The sequence below is a fragment of the Mauremys reevesii genome, linkage group 23, assembly GCF_016161935.1.
Source record: "Mauremys reevesii isolate NIE-2019 linkage group 23, ASM1616193v1, whole genome shotgun sequence".
Lineage (NCBI taxonomy): Eukaryota > Metazoa > Chordata > Testudines > Geoemydidae > Mauremys > Mauremys reevesii.
In genome coordinates this window covers 19,666,568-19,689,332 of record NC_052645.1, presented here as the reverse complement: position 1 = coordinate 19,689,332, position 22,765 = coordinate 19,666,568, and the positions used below count along the sequence as shown (strand labels likewise).

At 49.4% G+C, this 22,765-nt stretch overlaps 1 protein-coding gene across 4 annotated transcripts in view; it reads right to left on the bottom strand.

Annotated features, from left to right (window-relative positions):
- Positions 1-22,765, bottom strand: part of GJB3 (gap junction protein beta 3) — a 34,864-nt gene continuing 12,099 nt past the window's right edge. For 2 of the 4 annotated variants that reach the window (XM_039511625.1, XM_039511626.1), the window contains exons 4-6: positions 21,590-21,772; positions 13,664-13,766; positions 1-4,123 (exon numbers count right to left, since the gene is read on the bottom strand). In XM_039511625.1, coding sequence (XP_039367559.1) covers positions 3,283-4,092 — 810 coding nt within the window. In that variant the 5' untranslated portion in view covers positions 4,093-4,123; positions 13,664-13,766; positions 21,590-21,772 and the 3' untranslated portion in view covers positions 1-3,282. The remainder of the gene's footprint in view (positions 4,124-13,663; positions 13,767-21,589; positions 21,773-22,765) is intronic. The other 2 variants (XM_039511627.1, XM_039511628.1) reach the window with 1 other exon arrangement.

The window sequence follows — 22,765 nt, the reverse complement described above, 5'->3', positions numbered from 1 at the left end:
ATTCCATTACCTGGTTGATTACACAAATCAAATGTTTCTTTGGCTGCCGGGGGTGGGACACACGTCCCCCAGCCCAGCAGGACAGCTGTAAAATACTAAATACTAGTCGCGTTGCTGTGAAGCGCTTTTCGGAGCATCCCAGACAGCAGGAGTGGGGGAGGGGGCACACGAACGAAGTTGCCTGGGTTTGACAAATCAAAACTCGCCGAGATGGATCCTCCGCTGGCGGAATCGGGCTATGCCGGTTCATACCAGCTTCGGAGCTCATCCCAACGTGACTTTGACCCAGCAAAGATGTTTGACAAGTGGCTGCTGAATGTTTCTTGTCTGTAACTTTTTCTGAGCTGTGCATTGCCTGAGAGAGAACTCCCTGGACGCTGCAGCCACTCGGCAAAATGGAGCGAGGGCTGGCCTGCTCAGCGCTTACAACTTATACTGGGCTAGCGATGTCGGGCAGGGGTGTGAAAAAAGCCCACACCCTATGGGTATGTCCACACTACAGCTGCCCAGCTATGGTGCTACAGAGACAGAAGGGGTTTTTCTGTCAGTGTCATTAATCCATCCTCTGAGCGGTGGTAGCTTTGTGGATGGAAGAATTCTTCCGTCGACTTCGCCACGTCTACACCGGGGGTTTCACAGCCCTGAGCAACACAGCTAGGGCAAATTGAGTATAGCCCAGATGCTAGAGACAAAGCCATGCTGACAAAACCCCTAGTGCAGATGCAGCAGAGAAGAAGGCCTCTGTTGGCATAGGGAGGTGGTGCTTTTACACAGGCAGAAAAACTCCTTCGGTTGGAGTATGCTGCGTCTACACTAGAGGGCAACGCTGGCATAGCTACGCAGGTGCTGTAGTGTAGCTATAGCCCGTCAGTGGCTATCTGGCGTTCAATTTCAGGGGTGGAGGATGGGGGAGTTATTAATATCAGGGGCCTGGCAGCTGCTGAGCTAATGAGAAATAAAACAGCACTTCTAAAGAGGCTGCCCCTCTGAATCTCTTTTAATCTCCTCCTCTCATGGCAGCGAAATGTTTTCCTGGGGTTTCTAAAGGAGCCGTGTGGCCATTAGGGCACAATAGTACGAGCAAACAGACTGACCTTCTCCATGCAGATCCTTCAAGGATGACATTGGTCCTTATGGCCTGATATTGACCAATCAGTAAATATCAGCCTGGCAATCGACAGATTGCCAATGTTTGCCTTTAGGACCCCCTGAATTCATGCCAGCAGAATCCGAGACACTTGTTACTTACCCGTTACATTTCCTAAACAAAAAAGTGCTGGTTTGGGGGTCAAAATGACTTTTTGTTTCAAAATTTAAGTTAAATTATGTAAAAATAATAAGTAAAAAAAAGTATAAAAAAGGTCAACATCAAAACAAAAAGTTTGGAACTTATCAAAAGGAAATCTCTCATTCGACCAGAGCGGAAATTCTTTTTGGATTCTCAGTTCATGAACATTTTCATAATTTTGACTTTTTGTCCTGATTCAGGATGGGAATTTTTTTTAAATCTATAAAATTCTTGTGGGATGGGAGAACGTTTCCCACCCAACACTGCTGCTTATTAACATACACAAACATGTGCATCATTCATAGAGTTTGCTTTGTGAGGGTCTGGACATCTCCCTGGAGGTGCAGCTGCTCAGGACTCTATTTTAGTCAGAAACATCTTGACAAAGTATTTAAAAAAATCCAAAGAACAAGAACTTCCTGCAAATATCTACACACTCAGATTCCTCATATCTTATGGGCTTATGTCCTGTCCTAGTCAATTATGCAACATCAGTTACCTGGGAGCATGGGTAAAGATTTCTAACCATGGTTAACAATAAACTCACTGGGACAGAGTCATCTTTGGTGTATTTTGATTGACACCTCAATTGGATTTGACTGGAGTTACCTCAGAGATGAATTTGACACGTTTAATTTGAATTTTACATCCCAATCCCATTTTCAACCAGGAATGGGAGAACTCATTTGGTTTCAGCCAGAAGCTACTCAGTAACGGGGGTTTACAGAATTTGGACAAAGCTTGAACATTAGAACAGAAAATAACTTAAATGAAAAATTGTGAGGCCAGAGTCTCAGCTGGTGGAAATCGGCCTAGCTCCATTTACATCATCTGAGGATCTGGCCCAGAACAGGTCACAAACCCCGAAACTCCACTGGGCTGTTCCGCTGCTTCTTGAAAATATACAAAACTCTTTCCCCTGCAGAGTCACTGTTACTCCCGCCATTCAGTTCAGAACGGGGAAGCTGGGTCATGGAACCACCGTCCTAGCTACTGCATCTGCTGCTTTCTCGAGCACAGGCCAGTGCATTAACTCAAGGTTTTACCGACTAAACTCCCAGGCAAAGTTTAATGCCCTCCCTAGGCACCCGAAGGCACAACCAGGGGGCTTCTTTGCTCTCTGATCTGAGTGCTTTTGGAGACAGGTTGAAGCTTCTGAGATAGATGCAAACTACAGAGACTCTCCCAAGAGACACACCCACAATCCCACTCTGTGCCCATGACTTTATTCCCACACAATTGCTAGACCCCATGGACTTGGTTCTTTGGCAAGGTCACGGTTCACGGGAAAGGCAAGGATTTGCTCACTGCTTCAGTATCAGAATAAAGCCCTTTCCATCAATGTCCTGGTTAATGAACCATCCGCTAAGGTACCGAGTCCAAGCGCCTCTCTATGCAATGTGATGGAGTCTGCGAAGGGAGCTGGTGTTTTGGGCGTGGCAGCTGCGAGTCTAGCAGAGGGGGGAGAGAATAGGAGACAAATATTGTCCTTGGCAACTTTACATTAGTCATTTCTCCTAAGACTTAAAAGCCAGCCATCTCCTCCCTTCCCCTGTGGCCTGTCTGAGCACGTAGGAGGGAAGCTCCAACCTGCAGGATTGCACGGACTGGCTTGATAGCATGTAAATAATGAAAAACATAGACTTTCGGATTCACACATCCTCCTTGGCTAGGCAAACCACCCACCTGTGCCCTGCATGTTAAGAGCAGCTGCAGCAACTTACTGCCAGGGTCTTGTCCTTTCTGCCTGGCCCCAACAAAATGATGGCAGCAGCCCACAGTCTGATGAACATCCCTGCATGCAAAACTCAGTCAGCCACGCAGAACAGGGAGAGCTCCTGCCTTGGCGATGCGCCTCCTCTCCCGCGCTTTGTCATAGCCATCGAGGTCCCATTGAAATACTCCAGTAAAATTTGTGGCATGGCAGACAGCCATCTTGGAAGTCAGTTGTCTCTGGCCAACATGAGGCCTTTTCCCTCCCCCAACACGCCCTGTCAGATCAGAGTCAAGTTGGGAGCGGAGGCCCGGAGGGCGTCCAAAGGCTTGTTCTTGGCCTTGCCATCCTGCTGCTCCAGCTTGAGGTGGCACTGGCAGGTGGAAGCCTTGTTGTAGCTGATCAAGTGCTTGGTGGAGTTGTTCTTCCATTTGTGCAGGCTCCGGACGGCCCGCTTGAAGATGAGGTAGAAGATCTCGCAGACGGTGAGGACAATGCAGATGGCGGAGGCCCCCACCATGAAGTAGGTGAAGACCTTTTTTTCGGTGGGCCGGGCAATGTAGCAGTCCACGATGTTGGGGCAGGGGTCCAGGTTGGCACATTTGACCAAGCGCGGCAGGTCAAAGCTATCCCACATCTTGTGGAGGATGTAGAGGAAGCTGATTTCGATGGCCAGCTTGAAGAAGAGGGTCAGCAGGTACGTCCACCATAGCCCGCCGTGTTTCTTGCCCGTGTTGCGATAGAGCTTGGGGCAGTCCTCACCGTTCTTCTCCCGGTTCTTCCTCTCCCGGTCTTCCCGGTAGGCCACGTGCATGATCACCAGCAGGGAAGGGCAGGTGACGAAGATGAGCTGCAGGGCCCAGAGGCGGATGTGGGAGATGGGGAAGAAGTGGTCGTAGCAGACGTTGGCGCAGCCAGGCTGCTTGGTGTTGCAGTCAAAGTCCTTCTGCTCATCCCCCCACACGCGCTCCGCCGCCACCACGTAGACCAGCACCCGGAAGACGAAGACCACGGAGAGCCAGATGCGCCCGAAGGCCGTGGAGTATTTGTTCACCCCGCTCAGCAGGCCCTGCAGCGTCTTCCAGTCCATGGTGATGGGCGCCGGGGGAAGCCAGACTCACCTAAGTCAGAGAAAAGCAAGAGAAATAGCAGGTGAAGGGAACGCAATGGGGAATATCAGATGGCCAGATCCCCAGCTGGTATAAATCAATGCAGCTCAGCTGAAATAAGCAGAGCTTCACTGATGTACCCCAGCTGGGATCTGGCCCGAGCAGTTTTGCTCAGACACTCCCTGGTTTTGAAAGAACTCAAATTTCAATCCCTTGATCCTCACACCAGGCTGCCCCGTCCTTGGAGCAAACATACCAGGGAGCATCCCTTTAAGAAAGGATCTGTAACTTCAACCCCTTCAAGCAGAAAAGTGCCCAGCAGGAGGGCAAAAACTATGGGGAGCAGAGCTCTGGCTGGGGAAATTCATCCATCTGCAGAAGGCCCCTCCCCTGGGTTTCAGAGCCCAGGCTTCTGCCTGAGCGGGAACGTCTGCACTGCTATTTTTAGCCCCATGGCCCGAGCCCCCCCGACCATTGCCCCAGGTTCTGAGACTCGCTGTCACAGGTTTGGTTTTTCTGCAGTGTGTAGACGTACCCCGAAGCCCTCGGGGCAGAACACTGGCTGGGGGTGGGATTTAGCTGGCAGAGTCGCTGTGATAGCCTGCTGCACGGGGTGAATTGCAGCCACTGGGAGTGTAGTTTCTCCCCCTTGACCGATGTGGCTGCAGGGGCTCTGGTGACAGGAGAACCAGTGGCTCAGAGTCCAGGAGCTCCAGAATGGGCCCGTGTGGCTGCCCTGCTCCAGAACTGCTTCCAGGGACTGTCTCTTTGTGGAATCTGGAAACCAGTCAACATGCTCCACCCCGCAGCTGGGAGCAGGAATGAGGCTGAGGCTTTGCTGAGTGCCATTAGCTCAAACACAGTAAGGGCCTTGCACCCTGCAAAGCAAAGAGGAGAGAGCGGCTCCTATTGGCTCACGGGTTTTACGAGGCCAGAGGAGAAGTAGATCATAGATCTGGCACCCAATACAGTCTTCTTCCCTCCCTTCCTCCCTCTTGGTACAGACAGATCATCAGTCCAATCCAGACCCAGTTCCCTAGTGACCAAGGCTGGGATTTCCAATGGGATTTAGGCCTCCAACTCTCCTTGCAATTCAATAGGATTTGGGTGTCTAATTCCTTAGGCCACTTTGCAAATCTCAGCCACCAAAGTCAGCCTGGGGCTGGGGATAACAAGCCAGGTCAGAGCAAAGGGGAGCCGTCCCACCTGAACCCAGGCTACCTCTAGGTCAGCTGGCGGCATTAACCCATGCAGTGCTGAACATTTTTATTTAACCTACTGAGTCAGCTCATTTGGGGAGTGACTCATCTGTATTGCTCATGGCCTCGACAAAGGCTTATTAGTAAGAGATGACGAATTGGGCAAGGTACCTACCTGCAAAGCAAAGCACTGGACAATGAGCTACCTGATTTTTGCGCTCATTTACGCTGATGTAAATCAGGGATGACTTTACTGAAGTCAGCAGGTAAAAGTGAGTGGAGGATCAGGCCCTGAGATTCAGACCGAGGGCAGGACTCCTGTGTTTCAATGCACGGAATACCGTGGAGGTAGATTTCAGTAAAAGAAATGCAAAACCCCAAAGGCAAGCTTTTGGGGGAGTTTGGGGCATATTCCCCAATATACAAGCTATGCAGGGTCAGCCTTCGCCTTACCCCAGTAAGGGAACAAAGCAGGAGCCACATGAAACTGATTGCCAGAGACAAAAACTTGGTGAAATATTTTGCAGGTTGGGTATGAAACAACTAATTTATATAATAGGCTTTTACTCCTATCAGTTAACATCTGGAAACACAAGGAGAGGATAATAGTCTAGAGGGGTCAGAAACGTATTAACCCGTTGCTGATATTGGGGTGTGGATCTTGCAGCGTGTACTAATGTGTGACCATTCTTCCCAGAAGAGCCAGATCCAAGGTCTTTTGGTTCTGTTTGTACAGCCTCCAGCACAATGAAGTCCTGGTCCTTGACTAGATACTATGGTAACACACATAAATAGTAACAATGCTAATAAAGGTGACTGATCACTACAGAGCAGGTGTGAGAATCAAAATACCCCCCCAGCGTGGAAGCAGAGTTGGTCGAAAAACGTCCACTGATTTGTTTAAAACAAAAAATTGGCTTTTCTGGGGAAATTAATACTTGTGTGACAAATGTCCCTTTCCTTCAAGTTTTTGACGAAATGAATAGAAAATTTCCATTTAAAATCTAAAGCAAATGAAAAATTTTGATCTGAAATGGAGCGGTACATTTTTGTTTCAATTCATTTAATCACAAAGCTCCTGGGAAATATTGAATGAAATGAAAGATTTTCATTTTCTTGGAATTTTTTTTTGATGGAAAATCCCATTTTTGATCGTCCCTATAGGGACACAGACCCACGTGGCCAGTGAGAAGTCCTATCTCCTTGCAGCTATTCCCATGAGATCATTAACAGATCAGAGCTTGGTTTTGGGTCCCTTCGGAAAGCTGGCAAAACACCCCAGTGACTCATGGCAAAATTACCATTTGCTCAATGGCACTTCCTGTGTATTACCGTCTTGAGCACTGACCCATCCCATTCCTGCTTCGCCCCCACAAAAGCTACCCCAGGTGGCACTGGCTGAGGTCTATAATGCTTAACCCTGCAGAAATATGTTCTTAATGATCCAATTGGCTTTGGTTGGAGAAAACAAGATGGTTATTACATCAAAGTGCCTGTGTGACTAGGTGTTTATTTAGGGCACTTCCTTTAGGACTAGTAAAAAAACATTTCTCCCGTGGTGTTAATCTAGGCTGGGAGACCAAACAAATTATTAGCCAAGTAACATTTGCAGATGAATCACGGCTTGGGGTGCTGCCTGGCGGAACACTAATGCAATTGGCTAGTAAGGAACTCTCTTAGGGTGTTGGCTCCTTCCCCCAGTAGCTGCCCCGTGGCTAATCGGGGTGGCTCATGCTCGGCAGTGCAATCACGCCAAACACCGTCACCTCTGCACTGAATGGCCCAGGGCCCAATCGAGGCCTAAATCAGTGCCTTGCCCAGTGCCTAAATGGCCACTGAATAGGAATTGCCGCAGCTCCATAGTACTAGCCATCAGTGCCCTGGCCTTTTCCTTCTGCACCAGATCCCGCTCCCTAGTCTCACCTAGGAAGCCCTGGTGCACTTCATTGCAATCTCCAACCCTTCCCTTACAGATCCTGCTCCTTGTCTTGCTCCATACACCCCTCTGCTCCCTCTGTCTCCTCACACTCTTGGCCTGCTCTCATGCTGCCCCTTGTGCAAGGAACAGGCTCCTGTGCTCCACGTGCCAGGCACCAGCACTCCCCTTTTAACGCACGTCTATTTCAAAGCCTTCCTTTGCTGAATTCTTTGGCACTGATGTCTCTGCGCTGTCCCATTCCTAAATGATTGCTTCATATCTCCTAATGGCCTGGGTTAGCCCCTCTGTACAGGGACGTAGTGTGCAAAGCACCCCTAGATAAATAATAATCATCCCTAATTGTATCTGCTGCAGCCCACACTTTTTAGGATGATGCATAAAGCACAGCAACGTGCTGGCTCCTGGCCCAAGCAAAGAGGCTGAGTAATGGTGCTAGGTCGAACCCTATTACTGCCCTGGTTGGGGTGGGAGTAGGGTGACCAGACAGCAAATGTGAAAAATCAGGACAGGGGTGGGGGCTAATAGGAGCCTATATAAGAAAAAGACCCCAAAATCAGGACTGTCCCTATAAAATCGGGACATCTGGTCACCCTAGGTGGGAGGCCCATGGACAATGCTAAGGAGAAGGTCTCTGAAACATCTTGTGGAAAAAGTTCGTAGGTCCAAATCCTAATCCAATGTGATTGTCTTAATCTAATAACTAGAACTTGTTCAGCATATGGACCCCCACCCCGGTGTCGTTTTCAGCAAAAAAAATTAAGAGCCAAAATATATTGGCCAAATCCTGAGATATTTCAATTCTGGAATGCTGCTGTGGTGCCTCATGGGAATTGTAGTTTAGCTGCCTCGTGTCCCTGTTCACCTCTACAGACCAGGCTCCCTGGCTGGACTACACCTGCCATAATACCTCCTGGTAGGGGGCAGTATATCATGGCAGTTGATTGGCTGCAGTGCACTATGGGAGATAAAGTTCAGCTGGGGAGCCCAGCCTGTAGAGGAGAATGGGAGCAGGAGGCAGTGGAACTATAGCTCCCAAGAGGCACTGCAGCAGCCTTCAAAATTGAAATATTGTAGTTTTCTGGCCCTTCAATGTTTTGACTAAAAAGAAGTCTCCAGAGAGCAGACATTTTTCATGAAAAACTGCAGAACCCCAAAATCGGAACCCCAATTTTCCATCAAAAAATAATTTAGATGGAAAATGTATGACCAGCCTTACGAACTCTTTGGCTGCTCCTCCTGGGATTCCCTGCCACAATCGGTCTGCAAATCTCTGACTCAGAAAGCACCACACTAACTCCATCTCTCCGTTTACAGTCAGCTCCTGCCCATATCCCACTGCCTTGCCTTTGAAGCCCCCCAAAATCTCCAAAGCCAAGGCCCTGACTGCTCTGCCTGGCCATAAAAGACCTCATGGCACCGTCCTTACCAGCAGGGCTGCGGAGGGGCTTTGCCCCAGGATTATTTGCTGCAGCAGCCCCTTCTCCCAGTGTGGGGTGCTTTGTCTGCTGCCCTCTACCCCAGAGGCAGCTGCCTGGATGCAGTTTGTGATTCTGTGGGACGAAGGAGGCTAAGACCATCCTCCCTTTTGGGATACTCTTCCCAGCAGACGATACGCTGCCCAGGCAGGGAGTGAGCGGAGACCCCCAGGAGACAGCACCGGTGGAGCCCTCAGTGGATTCAATCACAGTTCTGCCGGGGCTCACTCCTGGGATTTTAGGGTTATGCCTCCCACCAACTTTGGAACCACCTGCCCCCTTACAATCCATCTCGGGTTTTACCTGCACGCCGGCTGACGATGCTCTATTAACCAGTCTAGTTAGTTTCAGATGGCTAAATGCCTTCCAAACTACAACAATAAATCTTCCTGTCATCTGGGCCACACAAAACAGATAGGGTGGGTTTCCTTGCAGCCTTAACCCTGCACGCCCTGCAGTTGGAGGTATAGGAAAGATCATTTTGTGGGTGGTTTAATTCCCGTCAAGTTTTTAATATTGTTCTCTCTTTATAAGGTCAGAGAAAAGACACACTTGGTCTAGGTGGCTGTAGAGCAGTTTTTAGGTCTAAGGGCCAGGCTAGGGCACTGGACTGGAACTCAGGAGAGCTGGGTTCGATTCCTGGCTCTGCCTTTGGCCCGCTGGGTGAGTTTGGGCAAGTCACTTCCCCTCTCTGTGCCTCAGTTTCCCCATCTGTAAAATGGGGATAATGACGCTGACCTCCTTTGTGAAGTGCTTTGAGATCCGCTGATGAAATTGCTATACCAGAGCTAGGTGGTGTTATATTCTCAGCTACACCAGCTGGATATGTATACAGCTCAGCCAATTTCAGAAGCACCCTAACTTACACTAGTATAAATGAGAGCAGAATTTGATCCTACAGAGTGTCCCTTTCTTAGTGCCCAATAGCTGTTCCCTACATTTTCACAATGGACTAGTAATTTGGGGTGCCCCACTGATCGGGTGCTCAACACAAGACACACGAAAGGGGCTGATTGTCAGGCAGTGCGTGCGCAGTACAGCTGGTTAGGAAACAGTGAAGGAACCATTTCTGTCCTGGAAAATGCTGAGTCAGCAAACCCCACACTTTCTACGGGCAAGGGTCAGTTCTGACAAATTTTCTTTACTTGAAAGATTTTTTGGGGGAGAAAAAACAGCTTTGAAATTGTCAAAACACTTAATTTCCCTGTCTTCAAAATGAAAAAATCTGGTTTAGTTCAAAGCAACTTTTCATTTCAAAATTTAAGCTAATTATAATAAAGAAATTAGCTAAAAACAGGTCAAAATCTAAATGAAGAAATTCTCCAAATGAAATGTTTCCATTGACCTGATCCGAGATTTTTTTCCTCCCTGTTTGTGATCATTTTTGCCATTTTGACTTTGCACCCCAATTTGCGACAGGAACATGTTTCAGTGTTGTGAAAATGTTCATCAGACACGAAAACCATTCCAGTGGTGTGCTCAGCGCTTTCTGAATATCACAACCCTTTAACGCCTCTCAAGCTGGGCACGCAAAAGCAGTACCCACTTTTGAGCATGCAGGCCCATGTCACTGAATCAGAGCTGTTCACTGCAATGACAAAAGGCAAGTGATTTTCTGCTGTGATTATAGCTGGGGGGGGGGGGGGAGAAATGCATTTATAGGACAGTCAGCTGGATTCTATTGTGCTTCTTATTTCATCAAGACAATTGTCAGCTGGATTTTGATCGCAGAGCCTTTTTCTGGTGGTGGCGGTGTTAGAGGTAGAAAGGATACAGCTGCATTTTCAAAACCCTTCCTTGACTTTACGGAATGGGAAGTTAGCAAAATGACCTTTACAGGTGTAAAGGGGAGATGGGATTCTTTGTGACAGCATCAAGAGGGTAGCCCCATGTTAATTTTTATGCAATCACTGTGCAGTTGGTCAGCAAAAAGCATCACTGAAGCAGGCTAGTGAGGGACTTAAGTGGCACAGAGACCTTTTACTGGCCCTCTGGACTGGGGTGAATTTCACCCTTTGAAAATAGCAGCGGGCAAATAATCACAGAGAGGGCCTGGAAACCCTCAGCAGAGGATCTTCTGCATTTCATTTTGAATTTCCAAGGAGGGTTTTGTGATGTTTGCCTTTCTTTGTTCAAATTACAGGACCATTTTTGAGTCAACTTGCTTCCAGTTGTCCTGAAAAACTGTACAGTTTTTGAGCATACACCTCTGTATTTTCCAAATTTCCATTTGGATAATTATTTTTTTTAATACTGAAACCTGCAAAAGGGCAAATGCTCAAAATCTTTCCCTGAAAAACTGGCCTTTTTACAAAAACGACAATGTTGCCCAGTTGTGGAATGTGCTGGAATAAAACTGCAAAGCCACAGTTGCCCCAAATTCATGGGCAAATGTGCCATAACCAGAACAGAGACAACCAATGGCTTCTGCGCTTCAATCCCTATCCTGAGGTAGCAGCAAGTTCTGTAACCAAAAGCCCTGATTGCTCTTTAGACGTCTGATCACTGGGTGTTTGCACTATTCATGCGGAAAGAATGTGCCCATGGTGATGAAATGCATGGTGGGAAGGAATAAAGGTTCCCTGGACTGGACAAGCCAGTTCTGGGCGATATCAGGCGTATTTTATAGACGACACAAAGGCCTTGGTTGAAAGCCCATTGGAACGACTCCCATTGACTTCAACGGGCTTTGGATCAGAGCCAAAAAAGAACATTCAGTTTAAGCCATTGTAAAGGAAATTAGTCAGCTGGCTGAATGGTAGAAGGAGTGAGTCACAAATATTTGTGAATCCAAGTTTGGTTCAGTTTGGTTCTTGGGGTCAAATTATTCGGTATCTGCAAGACTCCATTTATTTGTGAAATTGTCCACACAAAAAATCCCAAGTTTTCATGAGTTCTAGCAGGAATGTTTATTTGTCTGGGAATTTGAACTGGAAATTCACTAGGTTGTTTAATTATATTGGGAAGCACCAAGAGGATCATGGCCCATTAGTGCTGGACACAGAACGATTCTTGTCCTCAAAAGGTCTTGGTTCTCCAGAGCTGGATTCAGCCAGTGCTAAATCCCATTCTTAACTTCAAGCACCATACGAGCAGGCCCATTGAAATCAATGGGACTACGTATCTGATTAAACTGGGCCCGCAATGGGAATGGCATCATGTGACTTAGGAGACCAAACACACCACACATAAGGAAGAGGGAAGAGTCAAAGAGAACAATTTGCTAATGGCCCGTGGGCTGTAAACAGTTCATCAAAGCTCACCCTTTCCCAGGAGGCAGGGGGTCCTAACCAAGGACCTGACCTTGCAATGGGACCTAGGGACACGCCGGCATGGAGATTGGCCCCAAAATGTGTAACTAATATTAGTAATTGCCTAGGTAACAACTCATCTGTGCTCCCAGCATGGCTAAAGCCTGGTTTCGCTGCAAAGCAGTGTTGTGTCTTTGTGCTTTACACAACATTACAAACGTAAGAAAACCACATGGGTACAGCTGGCCTCCAAAGAACCCTCTTGACGCTACAGACAAACCTACAAGGCTAAATATAGACACTGCTACTCTGTTACGTTCTGGTGGCTTCTGCAACAGAAGACAGAAAGGCCTGCTAGAAGGCCCACAAACTATTCAATGGGACACTGCTTGTGGGCATGGGACCTTATCCACGTCCTCCAGGATTTAGAACATTTCAGGGACATGACTGAAGCCCCATTGCCATGGCACAATGGGGTCTTGCTGTGAGCATGTTGGGGGACAAGAGTGCTGTGCCTGGATCCCCTGACTCACATCACGTAATGCACAAATGGACAGAGTCTCCCTCAATGAATTGATACCATGAGGCTGAAGGCTCTTTCTACTGATAGCAAGGAGACCCACCCATCCCTCCGGTACAGAAATGGCCCATGCAAACGGAGGCCTGAGGGTTGTTTGCTTCTGTGCAGTGTCCAGATGACGGTTACAGGTAGAGTGAGAGGTGAGGACCGGCCCATATGCAAAGAGAGATGGGGCTGGGTGGGGAACACTGCCCAGTGGGGGGATGCTGGGGCATTATAGGGAATTAGAGGCAGTTCAGAGCAAGTTGGTGCCCTCCAGTGGCAAAGACATTTTGGTTTCCAGGAGAATCTTTATGAGCCAGGGATAGGAACCATCAGTTCCTGGGCTTGGATAATTTAGCAGCATCCAAAGAGGGGCATAAACCCCACCAGATAGAGGACAATGCCCCCCACACCTTCCAGCATTGAGACACAGAGGCTTTCCGAAAATAACAGCCTGATTGGAAGCCAACTGACTTTGGATTGGGCCCTAACTCTATATCCTAGTCCCCCATTTCTGAGAGACTCTCTCATGCACCCTTCTTTCCTCTGATGGTTGGACAGTTCACCACGTCACTCTGGAGATAGGAGCCTTTCAGACACGTTATGTTGCACCTTCTAGAGATCTGGGATGGGTTATTTATTTTTTATAGCTCACACAATATATATCTTGCATGAAGCAATCAGCAATGTGAAAAAACCCAGTCTCGTTTCCCCTTCCACTTCCCCCAGACTCTTGCATTCTCTTCTGTTCTCCTGATCTAAAACTCAGCAGCCTGACTGATTAAAATGACTTAAAGGAAAATGTGAAATAAATACAGAGATCCTTCACAGCTGTGTATAACTCTACTTCGAAAGGGAGGGGGAAATTGTCTACTTTGTCTTTAACAGCTGGACATTGTTTGCAAAATATGACAAATAGTTGAAAACGGGAATAGCTTTACTCAGAATGTGCTCATCTGCCTAGTGAAAATACTCCACCAAGGGGTATATTTCCTTCCAGACAGAGCTGAGAGTATCATTTACTGATCTACTCAGGTCAGCACCATTTCCTAGTGCTATTCTTTGGCACCCAGCTTAGAGTCCCATATTCAATACTCCAGTGAAACTGAAGGTAAATTGCACTCACCTGCACAGCTCTCTGTCTGTCCCGACACTTCCTGCTTAACGAAAAAGCCGTCAGATCCCCCAGAGCAGCCCTGTTTAAGGTCTATGCCATTGAAAGGCCTCCCCTGCAGAAGGGAGACAGGGAGAGAACGGCAGCGTGAGGTCTCCAGCTTATCTCCATGCAACAACCTCCCTTATTTTCTGCCCAGCACGGAAGGTGTGGCCCTGCAGGAAGTGTGCAAAGGGAAGAGAATTCGTCTCAGGCTGGTGAACCAGCATAAGAAGCCAGGGGGAGCAAGGGCAAGGCCCAACTTCCCCAGCCGGAGCTTCACCTGGAGCCAGGACGGCTGTGCAGCTGGGGAGCGGGGAGCAGGGAGCGAATTTACATCAAGCAAAAGGCCGTAACACCCCTAGGCCAGGGACAGCACCATCACTGACGCCGACATGTGCCAAATCGGCAGAAGGTTCTCAGCCCCACAGCCCGGATTCTGCCCAGTACAGCCCGGCTCGCTGGGCCTAGCCACACACCCAGCGAGACAAGTAGGATGGAGGGCTTGATCTGGCACCGAGGCAGCCAGGTTGCTCCGGCTCCAGAGCAGGGGGGTCCTAGGAAGGGAGCCCAGAGCTCAGCTCCCTCAACTGCCAGATGAGGATTGGCCTTCAACCTATGTCTCCTTGGACCCACCCCTCTGCCCACTCTGCGCTGGAGTGGGGGGGGGCAGGGGATGGGCCAAGAAGCTGGGGACTTACCACTGCTCCGCGCGGCGGCAGGGGGCTGTGCCCAGCAATTCACTTCAGTTGCACTAGTGCACAACTGTGTTATGCACGGTGCTGCATGTGGACAAAGCCTGCCTGGAGGGTAACGTAACTCGCTGCCTTAGGTCAGATCTCCCCTTAGCGTCAGGCCCCAGCAGCTATAGAACCTGCCTCTCACCGACAGCCAAGGGAGTTCTGCTGCGTGCAATGGGCAGGCTTCCTGCTTTCCACACAGGAGCTTTGATCCCCACTGACGCCTGCGGCTGTGTCTACACTGCGAGCTAGGGCTGTAATTGCCCTGCTTGTGTGCCCAGATATGAGCCAGCCCGAGTATGAATAGCTGTGACCGCGGCAAGAGAGGCACGACTGGGCCATGCTGAGTACAAACCCATGGGTGTGTACTCGGCCCGGCTCGGCCGTATCCCTACTGGGGCTGCCCTGCTATTTACACCGGCACTAGCGTGCTGAGAGCGAGCATACGCACGCGTGTGTGAGCAGGGGACTCACGCCCCGAGCTTGTAGCACGGATGTAGCCTGTGTGCAGCTACAGTTCATCGCAAATCCAGCGGAGGCCTCAGCTGGGAGGGAAGCTGCTGTTCCTGGTAGAGTTATCGCACACGGCTTGTCCAGGCCCCGGAGCGCTCCGGCCCAAAGCAACCAGCCACGTGTCTGCCACTCGGCACAAACCTGCGGAGCACCTGAAAGCGGCTGCTGCGCAAAGAGGCAGCCTGACTGCACAGTGGGCTTGGCCACGCTAGGGTGACCAGATGTCCTGATTTTATAGGGACAGTCCCGATATTTGGGGCTTTGTCCTATTACCCCCTACCCCTGACCCAATTTTTCGCACTTGCTGTCTGGTCATCCTAGGCCATGCCCACCACTATTAAATCTCTACAGCCCAATATGGTTCCAACTCATGCTATCAGAGCAACACCTCTTCCCCTTAGCCGATGCCCCACAGCTAACTGCCCCTAGCGTCCAGCATCAGGAGGCCTTTTCGGTGGGGAGCCCTTGGCTCTGGAAATCTCTTCTTCGTTGCCCCGTGGGCATCATGGCGTCTCTGGGAGCAGGCTTCTGCGATAGGCGTGGGGCGGTGGTTTGCTTTGGGTGAGTCTAGTTTTCATTATGGGCCGTGTCTTGTTTTACGCCCGTGTCCCAGATCTTGTTGTAGGTGTGTTTTAAATGCTGAAGAATAAAGGCGGGAAGAACTCTTGTTGCTCGATTGGCTGGGGCAGATTCTGATCTCAGGGTGCCCAGGTATCCCTCTTCGGGAGGCTGGATTTCAGAGGATACTCAGTCCCAGGAGTAAGAGTCTTTCTGTGAACCACCTCAGCTTGGGAGCCACAAATTCCATGCATTAATATCTTACACACAGTGATGGGCTAGAACAACACATCTCCACATTGGCTCCTGACCCAGATTCAAAGAAGCCTGTTTGTTGGGGAGGTTTAAAGCTGGATTCAGATCCCACCTCTAGCGATAACTAGTGATTCTGGCAGTGGAACTAATTTTATAAGGCCTCTTTTACTTAACAAGAGCCAGTGAGAACCCTGGAAGGGAATGGAATGGCCCATTTTAGTGGACAGCTGAAGCCAATCAGCATCTCTCTCAACATCCACGAGCTTCTAAACGCATCCTGGCAGAAGGGTCTTGAGGAAACAAAAGTAACAGCTCAAGGAAGATGTTGGTACCATTAGTTTCAACAGGAGCCGATGCTACTCAGTACTATGCAGGGTTGTTGATGATTCTTTAGCTACGGAGATCTGAGATCTTAACCACAACAACGCATGGGATTCCCTGTTTTTGTTTTTGCACACCCCATCCAGCACTAAGCAATTATTGTCGGTAGCGTGGCTGCTGTTTAGGAAACCCTAACATTGAAACATTGTCAACTAGGAAACCCTCCAAGTCCCTGAGGCAACCCATGTGTCTCTGCAGCCATATCTCCAGGTGCAGTGATCCTATCAGCTCTGACACGGTAGGCTGGGATGGTGAATGCAGGTGCTCTAGAAAACGATGGTGGTGACTCACTACTGACTGGTTTAATCATTCACCTTGGACTTGCGGTGTTCAGAATGCCCCGGGGTGCAAAGCAGTGAAGAACCCTTTGCCACTGGCCACCCCAGCCTGATTTAAAGAGAGATCTTTCATGTAGGGAATCTGATGCCTTTACTGGTCTCCTCACAAGAGCTGGGCGCAGAGCTGATTTTTTGGTTCAGTGGCTGTTTCGAAAAAAATTGAAACAAAAATTCCATGAGGATCGAAACTAATCTGAAGTTTTCCAGAATTTTCAGTGAATCAAAAGAGTCCGGTTTGGGTCTGCTCTAGAGCAGGGATTCGAACGTCCCCGATAAATGCACCAATCCTGGGCTAAAGGGGAGCGGCTGCAGTACCACCAGCACCAAATACATTCAGCCCGCTCTAGTCATCACTGGTCATTTCCTCCTTAAATGACGTTCCCATCTCCAGTCACAATGCAATGTCTCCTTTTCCTTAAATTAAACAAAGCAACTCCCTCCCCCAAACCCACGACATGCTGAGTAAATGTACGTGAGATGGGGGGACACTGTTCCCTCCACCAAATCTTTGCCATTTCATTTCAGGCACCTTTCTATGAATGCTGGAAAATGGCCACTTTGGGTGTGGGGGCTAAAAATGGCTCTATCATTTAAACAGGGGCCATTTCTGAGCAGAACCAATTCCTCCCCTCCACCTCCTTGGAGACGATATAATCAGCCTGGGATCATGCACACCCAATGCCAGTGCTCAACGGTACTGGGGGAAGCAAATGACACACGCACATTTTAGAAATCTGGATTCAGCAGAGGCAATGGAAGAGGCTCGTCTCTGGAACTGCAGGACTTCCAATAGCACCGTGCGTCCTTGCTGTTTGCAGCTAGATGAGCAGAGGTCCTGTCCAGTTTCCTTTGTTTCAACAGGAGTTGGACCTGATCCCAGATAAGCCTTAAGAAAGTGACCCAGTTCTAATGAGCATCTGTTATGCCAGGGCCTAGATACCCTCCATCACATTATGACACTGCATCTGAGGGCATGTTTCTCAGCCACTCGCTTTGTGTGTGTGGATGACATGGCTTTGCGTGCGCATTGGATGGTTGTGAGGGCAGGTGTGTGTGGTGGCGAGGGTGTGCATGGTGCAGTTGTGTGTGTGTGGTAGTGGCAGTGTGTGTGGCATGGATGTGTGTATGAGTGTGTGCCGGGCTGTTGTCCAATACCCCACCCGTCATTTCTTTGCAGGAAGAATTTTTATTCACAGTCAGACGATGTCTCCATCCTGCCACCCCTTTAAAAAAAAATCAGATCTCATGAAGCATCTTGAGTTCCTCTCCAGGAAGAAACAACTTCCTTCTGCACAGGGCTGATTCATTTCTGAGTGGGGCAGCTCTCAGCTCGGAGCTTCTCAAGTGTGTGATACCGGCTCCTCCCTTCGCACTGGATCAGTGAGTGGCATGCATGTCTGAACAGACACAGGTGGGGGTGGAGATCCCTCGCCGTTTACCTGTGTGTTTACCTTGACACTCAGAAATACCCGTCAAAGAAGCAGGAGAGGGGCCTCCCACACGCACGCAGGATTCCTTGTTCTAACATGCAGTGGGGGCAAGCCTCTCGTTAGACACAGGGTGTTTTCACTGGTTTTCCCTCACCTCAGGCCACCTCTTGCTGCAGTTCGATGGCGACTCTTCTCACTTCAGCTCGGCTTTTTTTTTTGGTCCATGCTGCAGACATTGACCAAACTGGGGATATTTTGTGTGTGCACGCCACGGGTGTAGTTGTGGAGGGGGGCGCAGGAGGGGCATTGCCCCCCCAAACTGCAAGCCTGGGGCAGGCACAGAATTTGCCCCCTCCTACATGTGCGTGCCAGGTTCTTCAGAGCATTTTTGTTGCAGGGCTGGCAGGAATGTGCCGTGGGGGAGTGGAGGAAAGGAGCTACCTGAATGGGTGCCAAGTGTTATCAGGGTTCTGCTGGGACTCACGTTTAAGGGTCAGGTAAAGGAGAACATGCAGACAAGAGAGAAGAAGGGAGACACAATGGCAGATTTCTGAGAGCCGGGTGGTAGAATCATTGAGTAGAGACGGGCAAAGGGACCCAACCCTGAACTTAGCACCTGGCCATGCTCAGACACAAACACAACACCCAGGTCTCATCCAATGCCCCCACATTGCAAGAAAACATACGGGGCCCTATTCTCCAGACAGAAACACCTGGCCCTATGATAACGTCTCTGGTACCTTTCATGCAGGGCCCCAAAGCACTTTGCAAGTGGAGTACATAGAGGGATCGTTCCTTTGCCACCTCTAAAATGCATCCAGCACGGGGTGGGGCACCGCCGTCATTCTGAACCATCAGCCCTACACTAGGAAAGAAAGTGACGAAGAAAATGGTGTCCACTTGAAAACGCATGTGGCAATAGGTCGGGCAAACATGCCTGCCCAGATCAGAATTGGGCCAGGACCTGGCATGACCACCCCTGGTCTTAACAAAACCAGCATGGGATCTTTGACGTCACAACTGGTCCGAGGCTAGATTTTATCCCTGCTCTAAACCCCGCAGTGTCCCTACCCGCTCAGAAGGAAGAATTTGGCTTTATGATCTACCCAATGTGGGCTCAATGCTTTTAGTCTCCCAGTGGTGTGGAAACCAAGATCTCACAGACCTGAAATGCCTCTGAAGACGTGAGTGATGCCAGCTCCCCAGGGAATCTCACTGACCATCTTTTCTGAATCTCCTTCCTTTCCTTGGTGGAACAAGGGCTTCTCCTCCCTTTAGTTTATATGCTTGGATCTCGCCCTTGCTTTGCAGCTCACAAAAACATTTGGAGCCATGGAAGAATGGAGCCAATCAGCATGTGAAGGGGGAACATCCGCCTCAGTGCTGGTGTGTCTGGGGAGGAGAAGGTCACTGGTGCAGGCACAGGGCAGGGGCATGCACAGGAGAACCTGCTCTCCTACCCAGCTTAGCCCCACCTCTCTGGGCTTTGGAGCGGGGCTAGCCAGTGGGGGAGATTCATTTCCCGTGCAGAGCAGGAGAAGTGGTTTTGAGGTCTAAAGGGCTGACCCTCTGCTGGGGTAGATCATCATAGCTCTGTTGCCTTCAGTGCAGCTACCTCTGCATCAGCTGAAGATCTGGCCCCAAGAGTTTCAATGCAAGAGTCCCACTTCTGCTCTCCCTTAATAGCGGTGTGAGCCAGGAGGAACCACGCTGCCCGAGGTACAGTGCTGTGAGGTCAGAATGAGGCTCAGAGCCTGTGCATTCCTATCCTTTCAATCACAGCTTAGGGTGCACTCAAGATGTAAACCATTAAACTTCAAAGTACGGGGTGGCAGGGCAGGGCAGGGCGTGGACGGAGTGAGTAGCAGCATTGAGCAAGCAGCCCAAGGAGTGGCTGAAGGAGGGGAAGAGTGCAGAGACAGGGAAAAGCTTCGTTGCCAGAAGAAAGGCAATGAAAAGAGAGAAATGGAAATATTGCAGGACTCATGTGAGGTGCAAAATGGCATCAGCAAAGGACGTACCCCTTACCTCTGGGGCTGGTACCTCTGGGTCCTGCAGGTTGTTTTCCCATTGGAGGAAAAATCAGTAATGTGGTGTCTGAGTATATTCTTAGCACACCTTTTTTTATCTATAGTGTATTGCACCAGTCCTGGAACATGGTGGTCACAAACAGCATGCAGCAAGTCCGCTCTTTCAGAAACCTTTGCCCAACACCAATGACTGGTTCCCAGGGAGCAATTCTTCCCCAAGAATTGACTCCCGTTAGAGCAATTAAAGGCAGAAAGCAAACTCCCTCAACTCTTTGCAACAGCTCCCCCCAAAAGGAACATCCCATCAAAACTAACAACAATACAGCATGTTCTCCAAGACTGAACAGTGTTCAGATGCTTGGGAAAAGTGCTGGTAAAACTACATACCACAGCATTGTCTGGTTCCGGGATTAGTCAAAGGAACTACAACTGCATTCAGCTCGGAACTTTTTGACATTCCCTTGTCACTAACTCAACCACACAGTAAAGAAACCAGAGCAGCAAAAGTGTATTGGCAGGAAATTGTCAATACCTTGGTGTGGGGGAGTCTAACTGTACCCTTCACACTGCGACCACTTGCCTGTAACGTTGTCTGGCAGTGTGGGCGCACCAGGTGACTCATGGCGAGTGTTCAAGACTTAACAAAACTGTGCTGGCAAAAGAGAATGCTTGAAAGGAAAGCGGATTTCTAAAATCTACAAGCTGGGACCCAGCCCCCATGCTGCACCTCAACCCCACTGCAAACTCTGGGGGTTGATTGGACCTGGGCCTGTCACTGAGGTATAAAAGGCCATGTTTCTGCTTCCAGCTTGGGAGCTGTGATCCTGAGAGAGCTGTTAGAAAAAGGAAATTCGGTGCCCCGCCCCCTCCCTCTCCCCTCATCTGGAGCAACGACAGCTCTGTCCTGTGCTGCCTTGGAGGTAGTACAGACCGTGCAATGGGTAGAGCACTACACCTCGACTTAGGGGACCTACGTTTGCTCCTTAGTTCTGCTGCTAACCTGCTGTGCGATACTGGAGCTGTTCTTAGTGTTTCCTCTGAATACTGTGCGGGTGCCTCAGTTTCTGGCCAACACTGTCTCCTGGCAGCTAATGGCCCGGGCCCTTCCCCCCTGCAAGGGGATGCTAAAGGTGGGGGAGAACAAAGAGGTCAGGGAAAGAGACAAAGGCCAGAAAGGAGAGGCTGGAGGGGGTTTCAGTTGGGAGCTGGCTGGGAACAGGAAGTGAGGGCAGACAGGGTTGTCTGGCTCGCTGGGCCCCAGAATGGACCCAGCTGAGGGGTCCCGTTCTCTGTACCTACAAGCTCTGTTTTAGACCGGGTTCCTGTCATTGAATAAACCTCTGTTTTACTGGCTGGCTGAGAGTCACGGTGAATCACAGGAAGTGGGGGTGCAGGGCCCAGACTCCCCCCCACTCTGTGACACTGAGCAAGTCAAGTCCTAGGGAGATGGTAGGCTTTCTGGGGCAGGCACTGTCCCTCACCGTGTGAATACACAGTGCCCAGCAGAAGCACAATCTCTGGTGGGAGCTCTGCATGGAGTGAAGTCTGCATGGATGCTGGCGGGAAGATGTGCAAAAGGGAAGGAAAAGCTCAGTGCCGTTTCCCCAGTAAAATCAATGCTCTGACCAGGGTAGCTATTTCTAACCATACTTACTCCTGTATGCTGAGCTCCATCATCAGCTTTTGCATTCCACAGGGAAAGGCCTCTGGGCCAGTTTCTATCCAGTGTGACTCCAGAGTAACGTAGTTAGCTTTTACAGACTTGCTCCAGATTGACACTTGTGTAATTAAAGTTTGACTTTAAAAATGGTTTTGTGTGTATTTAAATACATCGTTCCTGCAACAGACAACCACATATGCATTTTAGATGAACCCCTACAAATTCAGGGGCTAGATCCTCAACTGGTGTAAACTGAACTCAGAGTTACATTGATTTACACCAGCTGAGGATCTGGCCCCAGATGTTTATTCATTGTTCATGTATCTGTGTTTGAAACAGGCAGCAGAACTCTAGGAGCCAGAGGACTCTGCTTGGAGAAATACAACAAAGGTAACATCTGAAATCACAAAAGTTGCTCCCTCCCCTTCTAATCCCCCTTGTTGAGAAAACAAGGGGAAAATATTGCATCTTATTCAGTGCAACTGGTGGCCAGATACAGGAACAGATCTAACCACTTGTCAGAGTTTGCTTTCATCTGGATGGACACACACACTGTACTGGTGGAGAATGATCTAAAACTCCACAGACCAGATTCTGATTTCATTTCCACTGGTGGAAGCTGAGAGGCAACTGGGCCCCACTGAAACAGAAGTCTCTGTAAATCTCACACATTCCCTCTGGGGAAACACGCTCTCCCCTCCTGCCCCAACCCCTCTGCTGGTTTGTGAGAATGAATGAGATGGCTTGACAGAAATTACCTGTGCCCTTTTCACTGTCACAGCAGAATCTGGATTGTATCCCACCAGAAACGGTGTCTTGCAATGGTGAACTTTTTACCTGGCAGCGTGTGTGTGTGTGTGTGTGTGTGTGTGTGTGTGTGTGTGTGTGTGAGAGAGAGTGAGATTTAAGGTTGGAAAGCAATCTCCCATGGGTGCGGAGGAGTTGTTTTTGTACATTCCTTTTGACGATAGCAGAGAAACCAGGAATTTCAGTGATTTTTGAGAGAGGCGGGACAGCATTTTTACACATGAGCAAGAGTTAAGTGCTGAGATGAGATTAAACTGGGGCTGTGTCCTTAGACGTGAAAGACACACGTGTGGTGCTGGACTGAGAAATACCCAGCTGAAATAACAGGTTTTATTCCTCCATGGAGCAGTAATTACCTCCATC